The sequence below is a fragment of the Halichoeres trimaculatus genome, unplaced genomic scaffold (assembly GCF_033239565.1).
Source record: "Halichoeres trimaculatus isolate MK-OKI-2021-1 unplaced genomic scaffold, fHalTri1.1 fHalTri1_scaffold_11, whole genome shotgun sequence".
Taxonomy (NCBI): domain Eukaryota; kingdom Metazoa; phylum Chordata; class Actinopteri; order Labriformes; family Labridae; genus Halichoeres; species Halichoeres trimaculatus.
The window spans coordinates 22,144,011-22,162,839 of record NW_027437189.1 but is presented as its reverse complement, the minus strand read 5'-3'; the positions used below and the strand labels follow the sequence as shown (position 1 = coordinate 22,162,839).

General features: G+C 38.8%; 2 protein-coding genes across 2 annotated transcripts; one reads left to right on the top strand and one right to left on the bottom strand.

Annotated features, from left to right (window-relative positions):
* Positions 1-536: 536 nt before the first annotated feature.
* Positions 537-4,647, bottom strand: ssr4 (signal sequence receptor, delta). Its single transcript, XM_074681662.1, has 6 exons — positions 4,438-4,647; positions 4,107-4,225; positions 3,941-4,015; positions 3,600-3,689; positions 3,399-3,464; positions 537-1,195 (listed from the first exon to the last, which is right to left on the bottom strand). The coding sequence occupies exons 1-6, from the start codon at positions 4,484-4,486 to the stop codon at positions 1,091-1,093; spliced, it is 504 nt and encodes a 167-aa protein (XP_074537763.1). The 5' UTR covers positions 4,487-4,647; the 3' UTR covers positions 537-1,090.
* Positions 4,648-6,678: 2,031 nt separating this feature from the next.
* Positions 6,679-16,135, top strand: LOC141799511 (deoxynucleoside triphosphate triphosphohydrolase SAMHD1-like). Its single transcript, XM_074681761.1, has 14 exons — positions 6,679-6,835; positions 8,882-8,906; positions 9,140-9,300; positions 9,486-9,601; positions 12,333-12,442; positions 12,764-12,922; positions 13,014-13,114; positions 13,299-13,407; positions 13,502-13,593; positions 13,752-13,867; positions 15,123-15,262; positions 15,639-15,704; positions 15,811-15,892; positions 16,026-16,135. Coding segments are annotated over exons 1-13 (1,245 nt in total). The 5' UTR covers positions 6,679-6,833; the 3' UTR covers positions 15,859-15,892; positions 16,026-16,135.
* Positions 16,136-18,829: the final 2,694 nt, after the last annotated feature.

Sequence of the window (18,829 nt, the reverse complement as noted above, 5' to 3'; positions counted from 1 at the left end):
GACTTAACACCTAACTTGAGAATACTTGATACGCACCGAGTGGAAACATAACTTCTCTAGCTTTGCTTCCTACTGCAACCATCAGGGAATGCCAGAGGGACCACAATGATTGTCCTCTGCAGGCAAAAATAGCCCAATGCCCACTGCGGGCTCAGCCACAACCTCCGGGCTCAGCATCTTCACTGTGAAAACAAGGTCACTCTATTAACTGTATGAACACTATTAAGCAAGAACTTGGCTCGGACTGTTTTTTAAAATGAGAAAAATTCCCATGAGTTAGATACTGTCCAGAAGTTTTCATCAGTTAAGTTCAATATCTAACATTACTGCACAGCCTTCTTTTGTACATCCTGCTTTTAATGTATAAAACTTCAACCAGGTTTGAACTGGTCTGCATTTGATCTAGATGAGTCTAGGAATTGTTGAATCATCGACATAAGTTCCAAAGTTTGCATATGTTGCTATGCAATAAAACACCATGAACCTTTCAGTCCGTCTCAGAGAAAAAGGAATTTATAGAAGTGGGGGGCACATGAAGCAAAAAGAAAAATCACCCTGTGGGGAAAAACAAGCCATTTATTCAGTTTACTGGAAGAGACAAACACTCCAGGCCTGTTCAGGCCAGCCTGTGCCAATACATTATTGACATTTCATTTACATTGAAGTCATGACCTCGCTCTGTCTGTGTTTGGCACATCTGTACAAGTTCCACTCAGACCAGAGTGTTCACACAGACCTACTCTGATCAGGATGTAGCATTTCATGAGGCTGAACTCAATACATGATCTAACTGTGTTGTTAACATGGTCCAGGTTTATTGCATAATCATTTCAAAAAAATTACAAAACTCCATCCATACTGACAAGGCTGTAGAAATTCATCTGTAAAAAGGAAAATAGGGACGTCAAACAGACACAGTCTGAATAAAAAGGAAAATAAAAGGACTGCAGCTCCTGCACCTCGTTCCAAAGCAAGCCAGGAGGCAAATCCCATCCGGCTTGTCAAATCACCAGATTACGGCTCATTGGTAGAGTGCCTCAAGGATCCAGTCTTTAATGATCCAGTGGTGAAAAAGTGGTTGTGAATCCATTTATGCCTGAATTGTGCTCTTTGCACTGAAGGCCATGTAGTAGACAAGAATACCAATGAGTGCAGCGACAACTTCAGTGGACACCCATGGGCCATTCCATGCACCCTGGGGAGAGATTTAAAGGAAGTTTAGGAGAGACGTGAATTAAATTTGTAAACTTTATCTAGTTTTCCCAGTTTCACCTGCACCATGGAGCCAGATGAGAGAGGAACATTTGACACTGTAATAATGAGTGCTCCTTATTATCTGTGAGGTCTGGCTTATATAGCCTACTTGTTTTACAGGAAAAAGTTGAATTATGTAAAATCCACTTTAATTTTGCAGATTACTTAAGCCAACAGGCAGATGTGCTCCTGAGATGCAACAACTTCTTATAACACTGTAACTTTACTCATGAAATCTTAATTTTTTTTTTAACTTACTTAATATGGCACTTGTGTTTTCAATCAACCAATCAATCAAACTTTATTTATAAAGCAGCTTTCATGCACAATAATAGCAACACAGTGCTTGACAAAAGAAAAGAAAACAAAAAATAATAATCATGGGTGACCTGATAAACACACACGAACCCACACCCCAGTGCAGAAGGTAAACACTATTTAATCAAAATCCAAGCAGATAACATGAGGAACTTCTGTTTTTCTTTCCTTGCCAGTGACGGTTTTTCTTTCTGTGTGGAGTTCAAATGACCCACCACACCTTTTCACATGAGCATTCAGAGCCTGAAACTGAAAGCCTGAGTTCACAAACTAGGTCCATGACCAGTAGAGCTGGGACGATATGCTATTCTCACGTTTTAATTTGATTTTGATTTTCTATCTAAATTGCAGTTCTTCGATTTTTATGTTTGCAATTTTTTGTTTGCTTTTTTAACACCAGACCATGTGAAAAAGTGAAATGTTGATGATGATAATGTCTACAGACTATATTAGAAGCTACATTGTTTCATAAAATACACATCACATGAGTGAGAGAGAAACATTTCACTCTCTGCTGGAGAAAAGTGGTAACTTTTTCCAATCCAGTCTATAAATAAAGACTGAAATGAAGAGTTTAAATTTAAAAAAAAATTGACAAAAAAAATCACAGTTTTGATATTGTCAAACAAAGTATCCCAATATATCAATTTTCGTTTTTTTTTTTCTCGCACCCCTAATAGCCAGCTTTTTGACAGCCTCTGGCTAAAGCTTGAGGCTTTGCTGAGCAGTCTGATGTAAAGAAAGACAGGGTATGTGGTCCCTTAGGTTCAAGAATTTTTTAAGGCTGGGAGAAACATCTGCGACTGCACAGATGGGGTCAAAAACCGCCCTAAGAACACAACCAGTAATGTCTGTTATCCTACTGGTACCAAGTCAGACTATGATGTTTGTCTAAAAAGAGTAAGCTTACTTTTTTGTACATTGATCTCATGACAAAAGTCAAATATTTTCTCAGTATGTCAAAACAAGCCAGTCATGGGAAGAAGCAAAAATAGCACCTAAATACCAGCACCTCTGTCACCCTAAGCTACTGACCTACTGATCGTCTCTGTGGGACTCTGAAAATAAAGTTTTCATAAAAATTGGAATTCTAGCTTTGCAGTACAAAATTGTTCTTTCCCAATATAAGCAACATGTTTGAGCACTGCTTTTATATAAACAAAAGTAATAAATCTTGGTCAATACAGAGCAGCTCTGGGATTTGTCTGACACAGCAGAGACAATCTAACAAAACAAATCTGCTAACAGTCAACATTAAAAGTATTTGTCTTCTACAGAAACACTGTAGGGACAGAACGCTTATCCTTTTTTGTTCAGTGACGTATATCTATTCAACAGCTGTATAAACCCTTGTATATGTAATGTTTTCTGGGACTTTATGTGAAAAATGCAGGGATCAGAATTTCTAAGAGAAAGTTTTGTCCTCTGCGGGAAAAGCCAAGAGCAGCTGTAAACACAGCGCAGACTAACTCACCTTTTAAAGGGATTTGGGTTATGTGTCAGGCAATGATTGACACTTTGTGAGATATGGATCAACATTACCATAAATGCTGTTTCTGGCTATGAATACTTGCTGTATTTGGGCTTTTTTTGGTTTGAAATAAAGAGTTTCTGTTATGATAAAAGCCTCTTGCTGATGAAAGCGATAAGACCATGCCAACGCGGCTGGCTCTGAGATAAAAAAAGAGCTATGTGAGACAAGTTTTCAGCTCTAGACACATCCCAGTATTATGATCCAGTTTTTTCTTTGTCAAGACTTTTAACTTTGTTTTAAAAAAAAAGTTATGGTGAAGGGATTTTGATGTTGGCATCCTTGAGATACTCACCCTGTGGTCAATGTTGACAGAGAAGAGAGGCTCAATGGCATTTACATCTTCATTGTTTCTCTGGGCCTGGAGCAAAGGAGATCAGCACTTAATTAGTGTTGAATCAATCAGCTTTTCTTCAAATATACAACCTAACTGAAATCAACAGAAAAACCACTTGACTTAAACAAATTGCTTAAGCAGTGCAAATCAATAACTTACCTTGCGCAGGGCACTGTATGATTCCTCATCGAAGAACTTGACCTGGTATGTTCCAGAGCTGGCCTGTTTGTGAGGCAGGCTCCAGGACACCTGAGGGAAAGAAGTTTTGTGATACATTGATTTTTTTCAGAAGTGGACCTAAAACCTGTGTGATGCGTTACTTGACAGCCAAGACACTAAGGACAGTCAGGTTCAAGTCAAAATACAAATTTGGTAGTTTGCCAAATTTATTCATAAAAAACACAAAAGCTCCTCTTTCAACTTCTATGACATCCTTTTCTAAGTGACAGATAAAACATTAGCCTATACACACAATAGTTCTGGTTTGCCAATCACCATACCTGGTACTTGCCAACATCCTGGCCTCTAGTCACAGGGAACTGTCGTCCATTGACATCTGCATACAGAGTCACGCTCTAAAGAGACAAAATATGAAAACTAATTAATTAATATCTTATTTAAATAAACACACATTGTCAGTTTGAAGTGTTGTAGATGGACCATTACCTGTGCTCCATTAGCACAAGCCAGGCTGAGTTCAACGATGAAAACAGACTCGGAGGAGATGACGGCGTCCGACGTGGTGTAGGCCGAAGGGGTGATCACTGGGTCTGTGCAGCTCTCCGCTGTCACAGCAGAGTTAACAGCCGAGGTTAGTGGATAAGCTACACAGCAGTTTCTAGTCAATTTGAAAACATTACACCAAGACTCACACATTAAACCTACATCAGAGAGTGGATACAAGTGATTTAATGCACCAACTACCGGCAAACGCTGCTAAGCCTAAGAGGCTAAATAACCCCATCAAATCTGACACACCGGTCCCTCGCTGACTTACCCGAGCAGGCGACCACGAGCAGAGCGAGGAAGGCGGCTAACCGAATCATCGTGAGGTCTGTGAGGTGGACAGAGAGGATTGCTGGTTTCTGAGGTCTGGATCCCTGACTGTACTCCTGATTTCACTATGAAGGAAGGAAAGAAGTCCACCTCAGCTCATCAGAGCGACAGACTGCGCCTGCGCTGCAATGATGTAGACTGTTGCGGCGCTGGGCATCATGGGAACTTGCCATGTAGACACGTCATCTGAAGTCGTTTGATGCGATTCAAGCTATTGACAACGGTCACAAAGTTCCACTTTTTTTCATTAACTTTAAACACTTCTGCCTGAAACCCGACAAGGAGAGCTTGGACGGCTCATATTCCACCTTGTGATCATGTTTTTAGCACGAACTACAAAACTCTCTCTGACCTTCTTCTAAACAGCCTTCTTTAAAACTGTATTACTTAAATGTCTTTATGTACATGCAGGATAAAAGCACAACAACACAGCAGTTCAGCACGAATAAAATCCAGAATAATCTGCCTGAGGTTTTAGACATGTAGATCAAATTTGAAAGGAGAAAGCTTAGGTTGATTTGGTGATAGTTTTAGTTCTGATATGGTAATATTGATTTATCCTTAAAAAAATTACTTGGGTAGACACTTTAGGAAGGCCATGATATTGGAAGTTAAATGCTTTATCTAAGAAACTATTTTCATTCATTTCTGTGTTTAAACTGTGAAGTTTAAATAGCAACCTGGGAATCAAAGCACATCATAGTGTCAGGGAGTGTCAGGCAGCGGTGGTAACTTTCATTTTCCACAATAGCAAAAGGTTATCATCATCATAACACCATTGTTTTTTGACAAATTTCCACATCCTTTTTCGAAAGAAGAAAAAACTGTTGGAACTAAATAAACAAAAATAATAAATAAAACACTTAAAGAATGTAATTCACAAGAATGTGCTCATCTGATTATTTTCTAGACTAGAGGAAATATTGTTTGAATGTCTGGGGTAGGTAAATTTCAAAGCGTTTTGTATTTCCATAGATTCTAGAAATATCAGGTGAAGTGCAGCTTGCTTAGAAAATGATGACATGGTAAACCTCAGAAAGGCAGCCTGGAAATCTTAGAAATAGGTAATGTCAGCCATCAGCTGGGATTTCTCTTCAAGTTTCCATCAGAGCTGGAAGTTACCTAGAGGCTTGATCTTTGCAGGGGAAAAGCCTAATTGTTTTTTTGGGGGCACGTAAACTGGGGCTCTGACTTTTGCAGAGGTGTGTGCATTCAAATGAATAAAAATAATTTAATTACCCTCTCATTGAACATTGCTCCCTGTCTTTACTTACATTACAGTATAGCTCTGCTTGGTAGATGAGCACTGATAGGACATAACTAGGATTCACTGATGTTACACGTCAGACCATCTCAGAGCACCATGCTACTATTAGGGCTGAATATAACCAGCTACGAAACAACAGTGTAAACCTCAAAAGTTTGGTTGATGTCACATTTCAAACAACAGCGCTGTGTTGGTGTTGACAAATACCTTACCTTGTTGCGTTGTATCCGATGAAAAGTTGTCTTGACCCGAGAAAAGTTGATAATCCGAACTCCGTTCATTTTCTTTTTAAAACACGCCTTTTGGGATTCAGGTCATAATGAAAGTGTTGGCATTATTATGGCAAGGTGTCACTGCAATCCACTTGAGACTGATGGTCCTCACAGTCCCCTTAAGGTGAAAGTCTAGAATTAAAATATTTTCTCCTCTTCACTATACTGAGTACTTTTTCTTGTTGTGTATTGCTTAATATTGTTCAGAGCCTTTAATCTAAAAAAAATATGGCCTCACAGCAAATCAGTGAAAAGGTTATAGTAAAATACTTAACAGTACTACAGGAAGGTCTGCACTTGGATTCTCTCTAGGCTAAATTAAATCCATATCAGGAGCAAAAAAAAACAAAACAAAACAAAAACACTAGCCCTTGGCTGTGGCTGTGCTTTAAATGGCAAACTTACTCTACAGGAACAGTCCAAAAGATTAAAGTGAGTGAGTTTAGTATTTGGCCTAATTGACTAATCAGGGTGGCATGGAATATAGCCTGTAGATTTTGGCTTCACAGGATCTTTAATGGCATGTTACTGACACAAAAATAGTAACATCACTGTTTTTATATGTCTTTATATTGCAGGGGAACTCAGCAGCTGATCACATATTCTGGCCGGTCAGTGGCACCGGCCTTTAGGTAATAAAGGATGTTAACTGATCTAAAGTGCAGTGGATGAGGGACAAACAACTTGTAATCAACACAGCAATGTGTGTCAACGACCTGCTGGGACATCACATGCTCATAGCTCTAATGGATGATGATAGTAAAAGAATTCAGTGACTGACATCGCCCAACAAGAAATATGTAAGTCAATGATAATGAAATTGAGTTCAGTTTACAGAGAGGGTGACAGGTGCTACTTGATGAAACACACAGCCAATAAGAACACTAAACACATCCAATAGTCAAGAGCCAAACTGTGGGGATGATGGCAAGCATCAGCTGGGAAAAGAACAAAGGTCCAAGATTGTCTATGAAATTCCTCTTTTATAACACTGAGTAAACTGTAATGAGACAGAGTAATGACACCTTATCAAATAAAACAGGGTTAATAAAGACTATAAATGTTTTCCTAGATATGGTCGCAGAAAGGGCTGAAAGCTGTGTTTCAGATTAGTGAAGAACAAAGCCAGGGATTTGTGGATGAAATGATACTAAAACAACACTGCGTGTACTTTCAAAAATATGTTTTGTTGAGATCCTGGTTATTCCACTTTAACAAATGAGGAAGAAAATGAGATCTACATATTACTAAAAGGGAAAACCTGCTTTATTTACATTGTCCGAAATTGTTCTTTAATCTCTTTTTCTAATATTCTTTCCAAAAGAAGGCATTTTTTGAAAAAATATTTTTAGAAAAAATAAAAACTCTAGCACTGTACCTTTTCTTCAGTCTTGTTGTATCTTTACCTTAATGAAGTTTTTATCTTTTATTTTTTACTCTTTTAGAAAGGTTTGCCCACGTTCTGTTTCGCATTGTGAAAAGTTTTATTGATCAATTACAGATGTTTATCAGTGGGCAGTGACCAATCAAGGTCAGGTGGTATCATATTTTACATGTGGTAAAAATATAAATGTCAGGTATGTCCAAACCCTGTGCATCATAAAGGTTTACTATTATCAGCTGTTTAAAAATCCAGCAGCTGTCAGATCAGCACCAGAGAGGTTAGACAGGTATGGCAGCAGACAGCTTTCACTGTCCGAGGTAGATACCAATGATTTAACCGGGATCAGGGAACAAGAGGAGAACAAGAAGAGAAACATTTTTGTTCCTGTGAGCAGAGCAACTTAGATGACCAGAAGAAAACTTTTGAGGTTAGTTTACTGGTTTGCTTGGTCATATTGATGATTGGTGTTTGGGTTTTTGATTTGTGTCTTTGCTATACAAGTTGGCCTGTTGAGTCTCTTGTATTGTCATATTATTGAGACTAATTGTCACAATACATGCCAAATAAGGTATTGCATCACCTTTTTTCCCCTACCTCTTCTTTTAACGAGGATTACGGAAACTTATCTGGGACAAGTCTGAGAAAAATGAATGATGGGTGAGTGTCTTTTTTGTTAAGCTAGCCTACACCAGGTACAGAGCCAGGATTTCAATTTTGGGTAGGCCTTAAATGACAAACGTTAGTAAATAACTATTACTATATAAATATAAATTTAGTCATGTTACTATGTATGTTTTATAGCAGATTTGGTTACTCTTTGATCCTTTAATATTTGATACAAATTTTAGTGTGTCAGACTGCAATGGCTCTCAATGGTACTGGCCAAAGAGTAGTGCTCTAACTCACTAATGGGCTGCACCACCTCAACTTTCCATGTAGTAAAAGGGTGTAAGAGCAGCAACATTAACCAAAGTTAAATAAAAGACAAAAATCTACAGTCTTTCCCAAAAAAATTCTTGAGTCCTACCGGTATAACATCAGGCTGAACGATTCATACCTTTTTTACCAACAGGCTAAAAGACTGCCAAACTTGGCTCATTTTATAAAGACAGGGTGTCTTAATAACAATAACAAACCGAGCATAAAGTGACAATTTTTTTTTTACCAAATTCCTCTTTAAAACCGATTCTTTAGAAAAAATAAATAAATAAATAAATAAATAAATAAATAAAAAATTTAAGAACAGTTTGAGCTGGGCCTGTCAGAAAGTGGGCGGGCCTGGGACCATTGGGCCCACCCATGACCCCGCCCCTGGCCAACACTGTCAAAAAGTAGCAACAATCTAGAAGAGAAGAAAACTTATTTGGTATATTTTTCTGCAGCACAGCGTTTTATCATACTTTGTCTCTCCTCAGCTCTCCAATTTCTGACTTTTTGTTGTTTTGTTCTCGATTTTCTACAGGCACTATCAAGAGGAGCAGTACAAGGTAATATACACCACAAGTGATAAAACAGATGTTGCTATGGCTGGGACAGTAACAGCATACAAATGTACTTGCTCAGAGTAAGGACTGCAAAGGTGTATTGTGTTTTTGAGCCTTAAAACTTCCTCACAGAGACCTCCCAGCAGCTTGAGCTGGCATTTCTGGTATCCTTTAAGTATTGATGCTTTGTGTTTTATCTTTTTAATATAATCATTATTATTGATTTCTGATGACAGGTGTTCAATGATCCCATACATGGGCACATGGAGTTGCATCCACTTCTCATAAAAATCATTGACACGCCTCAGTTCCAAAGGCTAAGGAACATAAAGCAGCTTGGAAGTGCTTACTTTGTTTACCCTGGAGCATCTCACAATCGGTTTGAACACTCCATTGGGTATGTAAACATGTGTCTTCTCAGTAAACTCACCCTAAATCAGAAGATGACTGGTTTGAAGCACATTTAAGAGGCAATAAAATCAACATAAAAGTGCACATAATGAATGATTTTAGTTTTTCAACAACTGTATTATGATTTTTGTTTCATCTTTTTTTGTCCATTGTTGTTTGTGAAACTGAAAGAGTGGCGTACTTAGCAGGACAGATTACAGAGGCTCTTAGCTCAAGACAGCCAGAGCTGAAGATCACTGCCAGAGACATCCTTTGTGTGCAGATTGCTGGTCTCTGTCATGACCTGGGTGAGTTATGCCCCTCTCATTAACAAGAAATTAAGTGACAACTTTTGTTTTTATATAATCAGAAAATATGGTAAAGTTATTGTGCCTAACGTCACTGCATTACACCCCTTAATGTGATGCGTCACTAATCTTGCGACCAACTGCTACAGCTCATAATTCTTCTTACGTCGTGTTTAAACAAGTAAAATGCTCTGATGACTGTTTTTTTTCCCAAAATCTTTTGGATGGTGTCCATACATTAAAAGTTGAATGTCAGCTTGTTTCTTATACCGCTTGAAACTGAGTTCATTGAAGAGGCTGTGAAGACTGTGTTCAAAGTGGATCACAGCAGCACCTTTAGCTGGAATCGCGTGCACACTGTCGTGATGACATGACTCTTACCAAGGCATGTGTTTGTCGTGAAAAATGAGAAGAGATCAGATCTTCTTTCTAACACTACTTTGTTTCGTTCAAGACAACTTTTATTGGATACAGAGCGATGAGGTGAGGTATTTATCAACATTTAAGGTAGTGCTTTTGTTTGAAACGTAACAACAAGCAAACTTTTTAGGTCTGTAAAAGGCAGAGAGAAAAGACAGTTAAAAATAATTCTTGTAACATTTTCTTTAGAGTTCATTAAGTTTCCTTCACGAATGCGTGATTAGTAAAGAGTAACATAATTCGGTTTTCCCCGACATCTAATTAAAGGTCCCATATTCTGCTACTTTTCTGCAGTTTAATATGGATCATTGATGTCTTCATGAAATGGTAGTAACATGTTTTGGTCCAAAAAGCCAATAAATCAAGCACAGCAGCATTGTTTCCAGGCTCTCATAGCCCCCCTGTTCAGAACGGTCTGATTTAGTGGGCGTGACCTTCATATGTAAATGAGCCACCGCTGATACCGCCCTGCTCTTCCACCTAAGTGAGAGCGGCGCCATGTAACCATGACTACCGAGCTCCGAGTGCACAATGTTTAGAAAACAGTGAAGCTTGTTTATCGTAACATTACAGGCTAAAACAACAGGTTAACCGCAGCTAAAGTTAGCATCCTGAAGCTAACACAGAGACAGGGGGGACACTGAGGAAAAGCTCTTACATCTGCTCCACAGCACACAGCATTTAAAATACTCACATTTCCAGGGTCTGAGGTTTGTTGGTGGATGGTTGGTAATGCACCTGGATTCAGGACCAGTCTATTCGCTAGCCCTCTGTTGTACTGTCCAAAGTTGGAAAAGCAGTCGGCCATGAAGTGACTAGCACACACATGCACAGTTTTACTGAGTGTAGCTGGCACATTTCCTTGATAAATGAACTCTAGCCACTTAGTCTTGTCTTCTTCTGAGATGGGAAGCTTGTGCATGGAACTATGTGGCTGTTTACAGCCAAAAACAAAGCAGTGATGGTTCTTCAACTTTGGCATTCTCCTTCTCTCCAGCAGCAGGGAGGGGAGTGGGCGGGGAGTGGGGGGGGGGGGGGGGGGGGGGGGATATGTGCTCTAGTGGACCAATCAGGTCAGACTTGCTCCTGATTGGTCTAAAAAAAAGGGACTCGGACAAATCCCCCAAATCCAAACAGATCATTTTAGGTAGGTATATTCACAAGAACTACTAGGTACAGGTTTTGTCATTAGCTAAATTTCACATTTGTGGGCTGGGAGGAAAGCCAAAGACTTACAAATTTCACTAAAAGACTTAATAAAGTGATTTTTGCATAATATGGGACCTTTAATAACTAATATCCAGTGTTTCTGAGACATCACAAACTAGGTTATTATAATAACTTTCAGAGTTCATGATCAGATATGCACTTAAGGCTAAATAATTAATAGATAATCTAATGATGACACATTTTATCAGTGAAGTGATCCAAGGGCTTCTAAACAGGACACAGAATAAACAGAGAGCAGGTGTTCTTCAGGTGAAAGTGTTAAACAGGTTAAAAACAGAGACAAAGCTCTGTTACTGTTTCTGTTTTATCAGAGTTATTACAGCGCACATCCGCAGACAGAAACATGAACAGCTGTTAGAGCTGACTGATCATAGACGATATGATGCCTGGATGAAGTCTCTCTGTCGTCACCCGTCTGTTTCTTAGACAGATTTGTAAAGCGAATCGGTTATCACGACCATAGTAGAAGTAGAAGTGGGATGGACTTTGAGTCTCTACATGACCAGCCACTGGGCGCCCGTCAGTCCCATAAGCTCAACTGTGCCTCTGAATAGGTAAAGTTGAGGTCTCACTATCCTCTAAACTGTGGAGTTAGACAAAAAAATTCACCCCTGTACAGTGGGTGCTGCTAGTGAAATCAGTAATTGAGACATTTGTGGATATTTTCATTTCTGCTGTAAAAACAGCCTTTTTTGACTTGGTGTGTTTGTGGCTTTCCGTACTTCCAGAACCAGCCTCAAGTGGACGCTCGAGAAACAGCAGGTCTTAGCACTTTTACATTATCTCATATTTTTGGTGGGAGGGATAAGATGCAAATAAATGACACAAGTGGAGGAAGAAAGAATAAAACTCTGGAGCTTTGAGTTGCACCCCTTAGAAATAATATAGTAAGCATCTTTTAGCGTGACTTTTTCAAAATCACTTGAAAAAGTCTTCACAGTCCCCTTAAGGGGAAAAAAAAAACCTTTTGTACAACATATGAAAAACTGCTGATGAAGACATTACTTTAACTTAGGAAGAGGATTAGAGTGTGATGTGTCAGCACTGGACAGGTTTCATACATTTATTTCTCTGTGTCAAGGTCATGGGCCATTCTCCCACCTGTTTGATGGACTTTTCCTTCCAAAAATGGCCGAAAAAAAGATGAAGGATGGAGACACAGAAGAAGGAGAAAAACTGAAGAACTGGAAGGTAACAAGTGATCCTATCAGTTAGCCATGATTTATGACATACCAACTAACCTCAAAACCAGTATATAGGTTTTTACAAACTCACACAGTAAAAAAAATACAACTTCAATTACATAAAAGTGAAATGTTAACTCTAGATTGTGAGCCTAAACAGATGTTCAAATGTCACAGGTCTGATTAATATACTGTATGTTTAATACACCTGCTGTTTTTCAAAATCTTAAGAGATATGACATGAACACTCCATCTGTGCATCCTCTCTGTTACAGTGACAATCTGTCTGTTTATGCAGTGAGTCATTCTGTTTTACTTTGTCTCCCAGCATGAACAGGGCTCTTGTGATATGTTGGACTATCTTTTGGACAAAAATAAACTTCCACCAGTGATGGAGCAGTATGGACTACAGCTGGAAGAGGACCTGGATTTCATCAGGGAGATGATTTCTGGACCTCTGGACACCGACAAAGCTAAAGACCAGGAGGTTGGTTCAGCTCACATTAATTTTGTGAAATCAGTCAGTATCTGTATCGTGACAACGAGGCCACTAATGCCACTAATGCCTATCACCTCAGTGGCCATACAAAGGCAGAGAGAAAGAAAAGGCCTTCCTCTATGACATCGTGTCCAACAAAAGGAATGGTGTTGATGTGGACAAGTTTGACTACCTGGCCAGGTTGGATATCAATTAACATCTACTGTCAAGAACTTCTCTTCTTGATGCAGAAAACCACACAGCTTTTTGTTCCCTCCTGAAAGATAGCAGAATTCTTCTGATTAATTTAAGCATATGCTGCACTCTCCAAAAAGCATTATTCTTCTGTTTTCATCACACATTTCCTCAATCTGTCCCTCCACAGGGACAGCTACCACCTGGGAATCCAGAACAACTTTGATCACTGCCGCTTCATGAAATTTGCCAGAGTGTGTGAGGTTAATGGGCGGCAGTACATCTGCATAAGAGATAAGGTGCTGACAGTGAAAGTCCTGCTTTTTAACACATTTTTAAACAGAAGTCCAACCTTATCTTTAGGCGTAACTAAACTGTGTCCTGCCTAAACAGGAGATTGACAACATATATGACATGTTCCACACAAGGCACTGTCTCCACAGGAGAGCCTACCAGCACAAAGTGAACAAAATCATAGAACATATGTAAGTTGTGAGTAATTTAATTCTGTGGGTCCTAAATGGTGGGTCGGGGCTCAACAGTGAGTTACCCCTTTCCAGTGATTCACAGTGTCCTCCTACGTGGTGTATTTGAGTAGCTGTGTGATACTTTTTTAAATGACATGTTTGGTATGATCATCCAGGATTGCTGAGGCTCTCCTTAAAGCAGACGGCCACATCAAGATTGAAGGCTCAAATGGGGAAATGTTCACTCTCTCAACAGCCATGAATGACATGGAGGCCTACACAAAGCTCACAGGTATGTAGGGCCCGAGCTCCACCACAAGTGTAGTGAAGGCCTCCCTGAAACCCTTTGGATAATCTTAGGCCATGTCCACGCATAGCCAAGTATTTGGGAAACCGCATGTATTTTTATAAGTTTACGGCTGTCACCCACCATAACTGCAGCTTTACGTCACTAAAAACAACGTTTTCTGAAAACTCCTGCCAAAGTGAAGATTTTGGAAAACGCTGGTTTCACGGTTTCATGTGGATGCTGGTAAACAGAGTTTTCGGTTCTTAAACGGCTCAGCTGAGTGACAGGGGCTCTTTCTGATTGGCTGGGTTTTACGTCTGGAAAACACTGCCAAATGTGGGTTTGATATGCCTCGAGCTGCACTCATCTTCGGATTTGCCCTCTCCATATGGATAAAAGTAATCTTAAAAAATAAACAAGGTGGGGATATTCATTTCTTAAAATACCCGGCTACGTGTGGACATAGCCTTTATTTAGGGCCCAAACTGAAAACTGAGAGGACCCTGTTGTAACCCTTATGTTCTATGTTCTACCTTCTACCTACCTACCGTCTTTGATCCCACATAATGGGCCTCCAGCATGCTCGAATAGTCATACAATTTAGCAAAATTCAGTCATGCAAAAAAATGTATGCATTGAGTGCTTTTGTGCCAATACTTTTGCCAATATCTCACCCCCTTGGTGAAGAAAACGCAGCCCAGCCCCCCACCCCCCACCCACCACCCACCCCCACTTCGAGCCGTAGGCCTGAAATTTTTTTAAATAAGATCTAAAAAAAAAGTCTCTATTCAACATGGTGTGATCTGAACAGGAAGTACCGACATTCACGGCTTTTTACTGAGCAGATCTTGCTGCACATGCTGCTGCCACAACATGCGCGAGGAACGACGGCCTGTTTTTCACCGCTTGTGGCTTTATCTCATGGTTAACATGAACGAAGCTGACTTACTCTGAGGGAGGACAGAGCAAGTTTGCATTGACATAACTTTGAAGCAACAGTTCAAGGAGGAATTTGCTTTTTGTCTCAGTTTCAATCATCAGCCAGGATTTTGAAAAATGCAGGTATAATAGTTAGTGACACCAGATCCATCAAATCAAATCCAGGTGTAATGACTTTTAGATAAAATTACCAAATCAAAGAAATATCTTATAAAATACATCTTGTGTAAATGTACGAAGTTTTAGTGCCATAATTTGCAGAACAGAAGTTTATTTCAACTAATTTCTCTTTAACTTCATTCTTCTCTTTGTCTTTTAGACAATGTGTTTGAACAAATTATCAACTCCTCCTCAGTGGAACTCACTGAGGCAAGGAAGATTCTTCAAGATGTCCTCTCCAGAAAAATACCCAAGTTTCTGGGTGAAACAAAACCAAAGGAAGCCGTCAAGGATTGGGAGGTATGACTTTGTGCCTGTACGCTTTGTGGGACACATTGCCTGATTAACTGTCAAAAAAATAAAAAAGTTTGATACTGTGCTCATTTGGCAGACTAAAAGACACATTCACGAATGCTTGGTTTTTCTCTTGGATGTACTGTTTCAGGACATTACATGTAAAACAAAACCTTCTGAAAAGGGTTCCTTGAAACTGAATCTTGATTTGATATCAACATGAGCATTCATAGAATAATCCAACACAAACAAGAAGCAAACAAAACATATTATTGTATTAACAGCCTAATCTGTGGATATCCTTGGTGGTGATACTTTTGATACTTATAAGCTTAAGTCTTTTCCTTCCACCTGTGCACATCGTGTCTGCTCCCCTCTAAAGAAACTGATCTCTGATTGGAAAACCATGCTGGCTCAACATCTCCCTCCAGAGGACTTTGCAGTTATTGTGAGTTAAGGTTTTTGTTTGACCTCACCATTTAAAAAAACATTTTTACCAGTAAAAGAAAAAAGATACAAGGGATTATCTACATTCCTCTCCCTTTCCTTTTTAGGGCACTAAGATGGACTATGGCACACATGTATTTCTACAGCAAGTTTAATCCTTCGAAGGCAAAGGAGATGACTGAAGCCCAGGTCAGAACCAAACTAGAATTTTAACCTTATAATTTCTTTTTGAGCGGGGTGACTTTCCTTGAGTTTGACTTTCTGTAAGCCAGTCTGTGTTATGTTATAACTCTCAAATTAAAGTGATTGTAAATCTGGTCAGGTACTCAGGATGCGTCCAACATGCTTTTCTGAGAGGCTGATCAGGGTTTACTACAAGAAGACTGATGACAAGAAAGGGTACATTACTGCCCAGAAAAACCTTGAGGCGTGGTGGAAGCTTTTTACAGAATCTCAGGTAAGAATGAAACTTCTGTTGGAAACTGTGGCTGTTTGTGGCTGTTTGTGGCTGTTTTACATTACAATGGCAAAAAGCAGAGATGAAGTGATTACATGTGTTAAACTTTGTCTGCTCTATGATCAATAAAGCAGCATTTCCCTTCTATTGTCTGATCATTGGTTAGTAGTTAGTAAACTGGGTTTAAAGTTAAAGACTATGAGCTTTATATATCAATAGATGACTCTATGACTCTATAAACTCTAAAGAAGAAACAATTTTCTGCAATTAAAGGTGGTTCCTACATTTTTTTTCACCATACTGTTGGCAAAAAATTCAAGAAAATCTGTTGTAGTAAATTATTGTAGCTCTTTGTATTTCATAAATCCAAAACAATCCAAAATTGTATCTTCTCTTCTGTCTATCTTTTGTTAACCTTTCTCTTTAAAACTGAATAATTTACCTGTCTTTGTTCACATGCAGGGTGAAGGCACATCAGCACAGCCGTCCAGCACTGCAGAATAAAATGCACAATAATCTGTCGGAAGTTTTCAAACATGGAGCTCAAACCTGAAAAGAGAAAGCAAAATTTGTATTATAATTTATATATTCTATATCATTTACATGTTGCATAATAATAAGATGTTAGGGAGTGGTGCAGATACTTTTTTTCTGAAATTAAGAATGACTTAAAATATAAATTTTGATCAATCATTTCATATCAAGACACTGAACTCCGGCTTCAAGGGTTTAGTTAATCATGACAGACTCTAAAAACGATTTCAGTTTATCTATTTTGAAATGAACTTGTTGACTCACTTGGTGTAAATTATATGAGCAAGCAGATAACAGCATAACTATGGATGCACATCAAATTGTTCATTATTAATTGATTAATTTCATTACTTATTATGTAATTCCATATACAGTCTATGATCCCTACACATAATGTTAGTGTCTGGAAAATTGTTTGCACTGATATCACAGCTAGCAGCTAACCTAATGTACAGGTGCTCTTTACTTTGAGTGAAAAATTAAAGTGTCCAACAAACACTGACTTGGTTTGTTCTAAGTTTCAGTCAATACGCTGAATTTTTCACATGCAGTGTCGACACAAAGATGGACAATCTCGCTTTGTGCACTCTACTAGAGCTGAAACGATTCCTCGAATTATTCGAGGTCCTCGATTACAAAAGTTACTCGAGTAATTTTTCTCTGCTAGAGGAATCGTTTAATTTTAAAAAAAGATCAAAGAGTGATATTTCAAATAGAGCTGAGGCCATATTAAGAGGGTTTTCAGACCCCTCAAGCTACCTCATATACAAAATAGCAACTAGCAACAAATCTAGCTTCTTTTCTGGAGTTTGGAGACTAATGGGTCATTCTACGAAACGGATGCCATTTGGGTCCACAACATTTGATGAGATGTACAAGGCACAAAAATGTGTCAAAGTGTGTTTACAGATTTTGGAGCTACCAAAGCAAGTGCTCTTTTTCAGAAAATTCTATTTCTGAAAGAGAAAAATTTTCATTTGAAAAATAACAGCTCTTTAACTAAACAAAAATGTATTTTATCTGATTACTCGATTAATCGATGGGCTTTTCAGTAGAATAGTCGAATACTAAAATATTCAATAGCTGCAGCCCTACACTCCACCTTACCGCCTCCCCACACATAGCAACGTTTCACTGCAAATGTAATGCTGTGTCCCAAATAGTATGGAAGAGGATTAGGGCCACTGAAAAAAAATGCATCCAAATTTTTTTATTTTGTTTACAATTTTATTAGTGAAAAAGTTATCTTTTTACTCAGAATTCTGACTTTGATCACAGCATTCTGAGAAAAAAAAGTCAAACTTCTGGAATCAAAGTCAGGTTTCTTTTTTGTCTTCGAACCAAAAAAAGTTTACGTAGATATTTTTTCACCTACTTCTTCTCTTACCCTTAATATTTTGTGTGTGTAACTGCATTCACACACTGACAGTATGGAAATTTGCAGCACACCTTGATTTCTCATCCGGTGTACTGAAAATGGTCAAAAAGTTGACTGTGGAACGCTGCACACTCCATAGTTACCTTAGTAGTTCACCTAGACGAAGTGGCGGGAAAGGATCAATAAGTGGGATGCTGCAGATGCTACCCTGTAAGATTTCGGGCACTGCTGCAGTAAGTTCAGAGAGTAAGCAGTTCATTTAGTGTTCACACTGACGGAGGTACACGATGTGGGTAACACAAACACATAAACGCAGTTTGGCATTTTTAAAAACACCCGGCATGGTATCACTGACTGTTTCCGGGTTTTCAGTCAACTCTCTGGCCTCATTCGCTCCTCTAGTTGGCTCCACCTTCGCGCTCAACAAAAGACATCACCTCTGTCAATACCATTCATGTAAGTGGCGGATCATTCACCGGAAGCAATGTGTTTCTATTACAAAATAAAACGGCTTGTCCCATTTTAAAAAACACTTGTAATCCAATACGTGAACCGTATCCAGATTCTTTTTTTTTTTAAAGTTGCCATCAAATCCCTTGTTATTTTTGTATTTTATCTTATTTTCTTTCCTACAACCATGATTGTTTATTCTAGCTTAGAGGGAAAAAAAGGGGAAAAAATGGTGTCACACAACTAGTAAAAAATCGTGTGGTCTATGATATAAAATTAAAAGTAGAGTTACCAAAACTTGAACAGC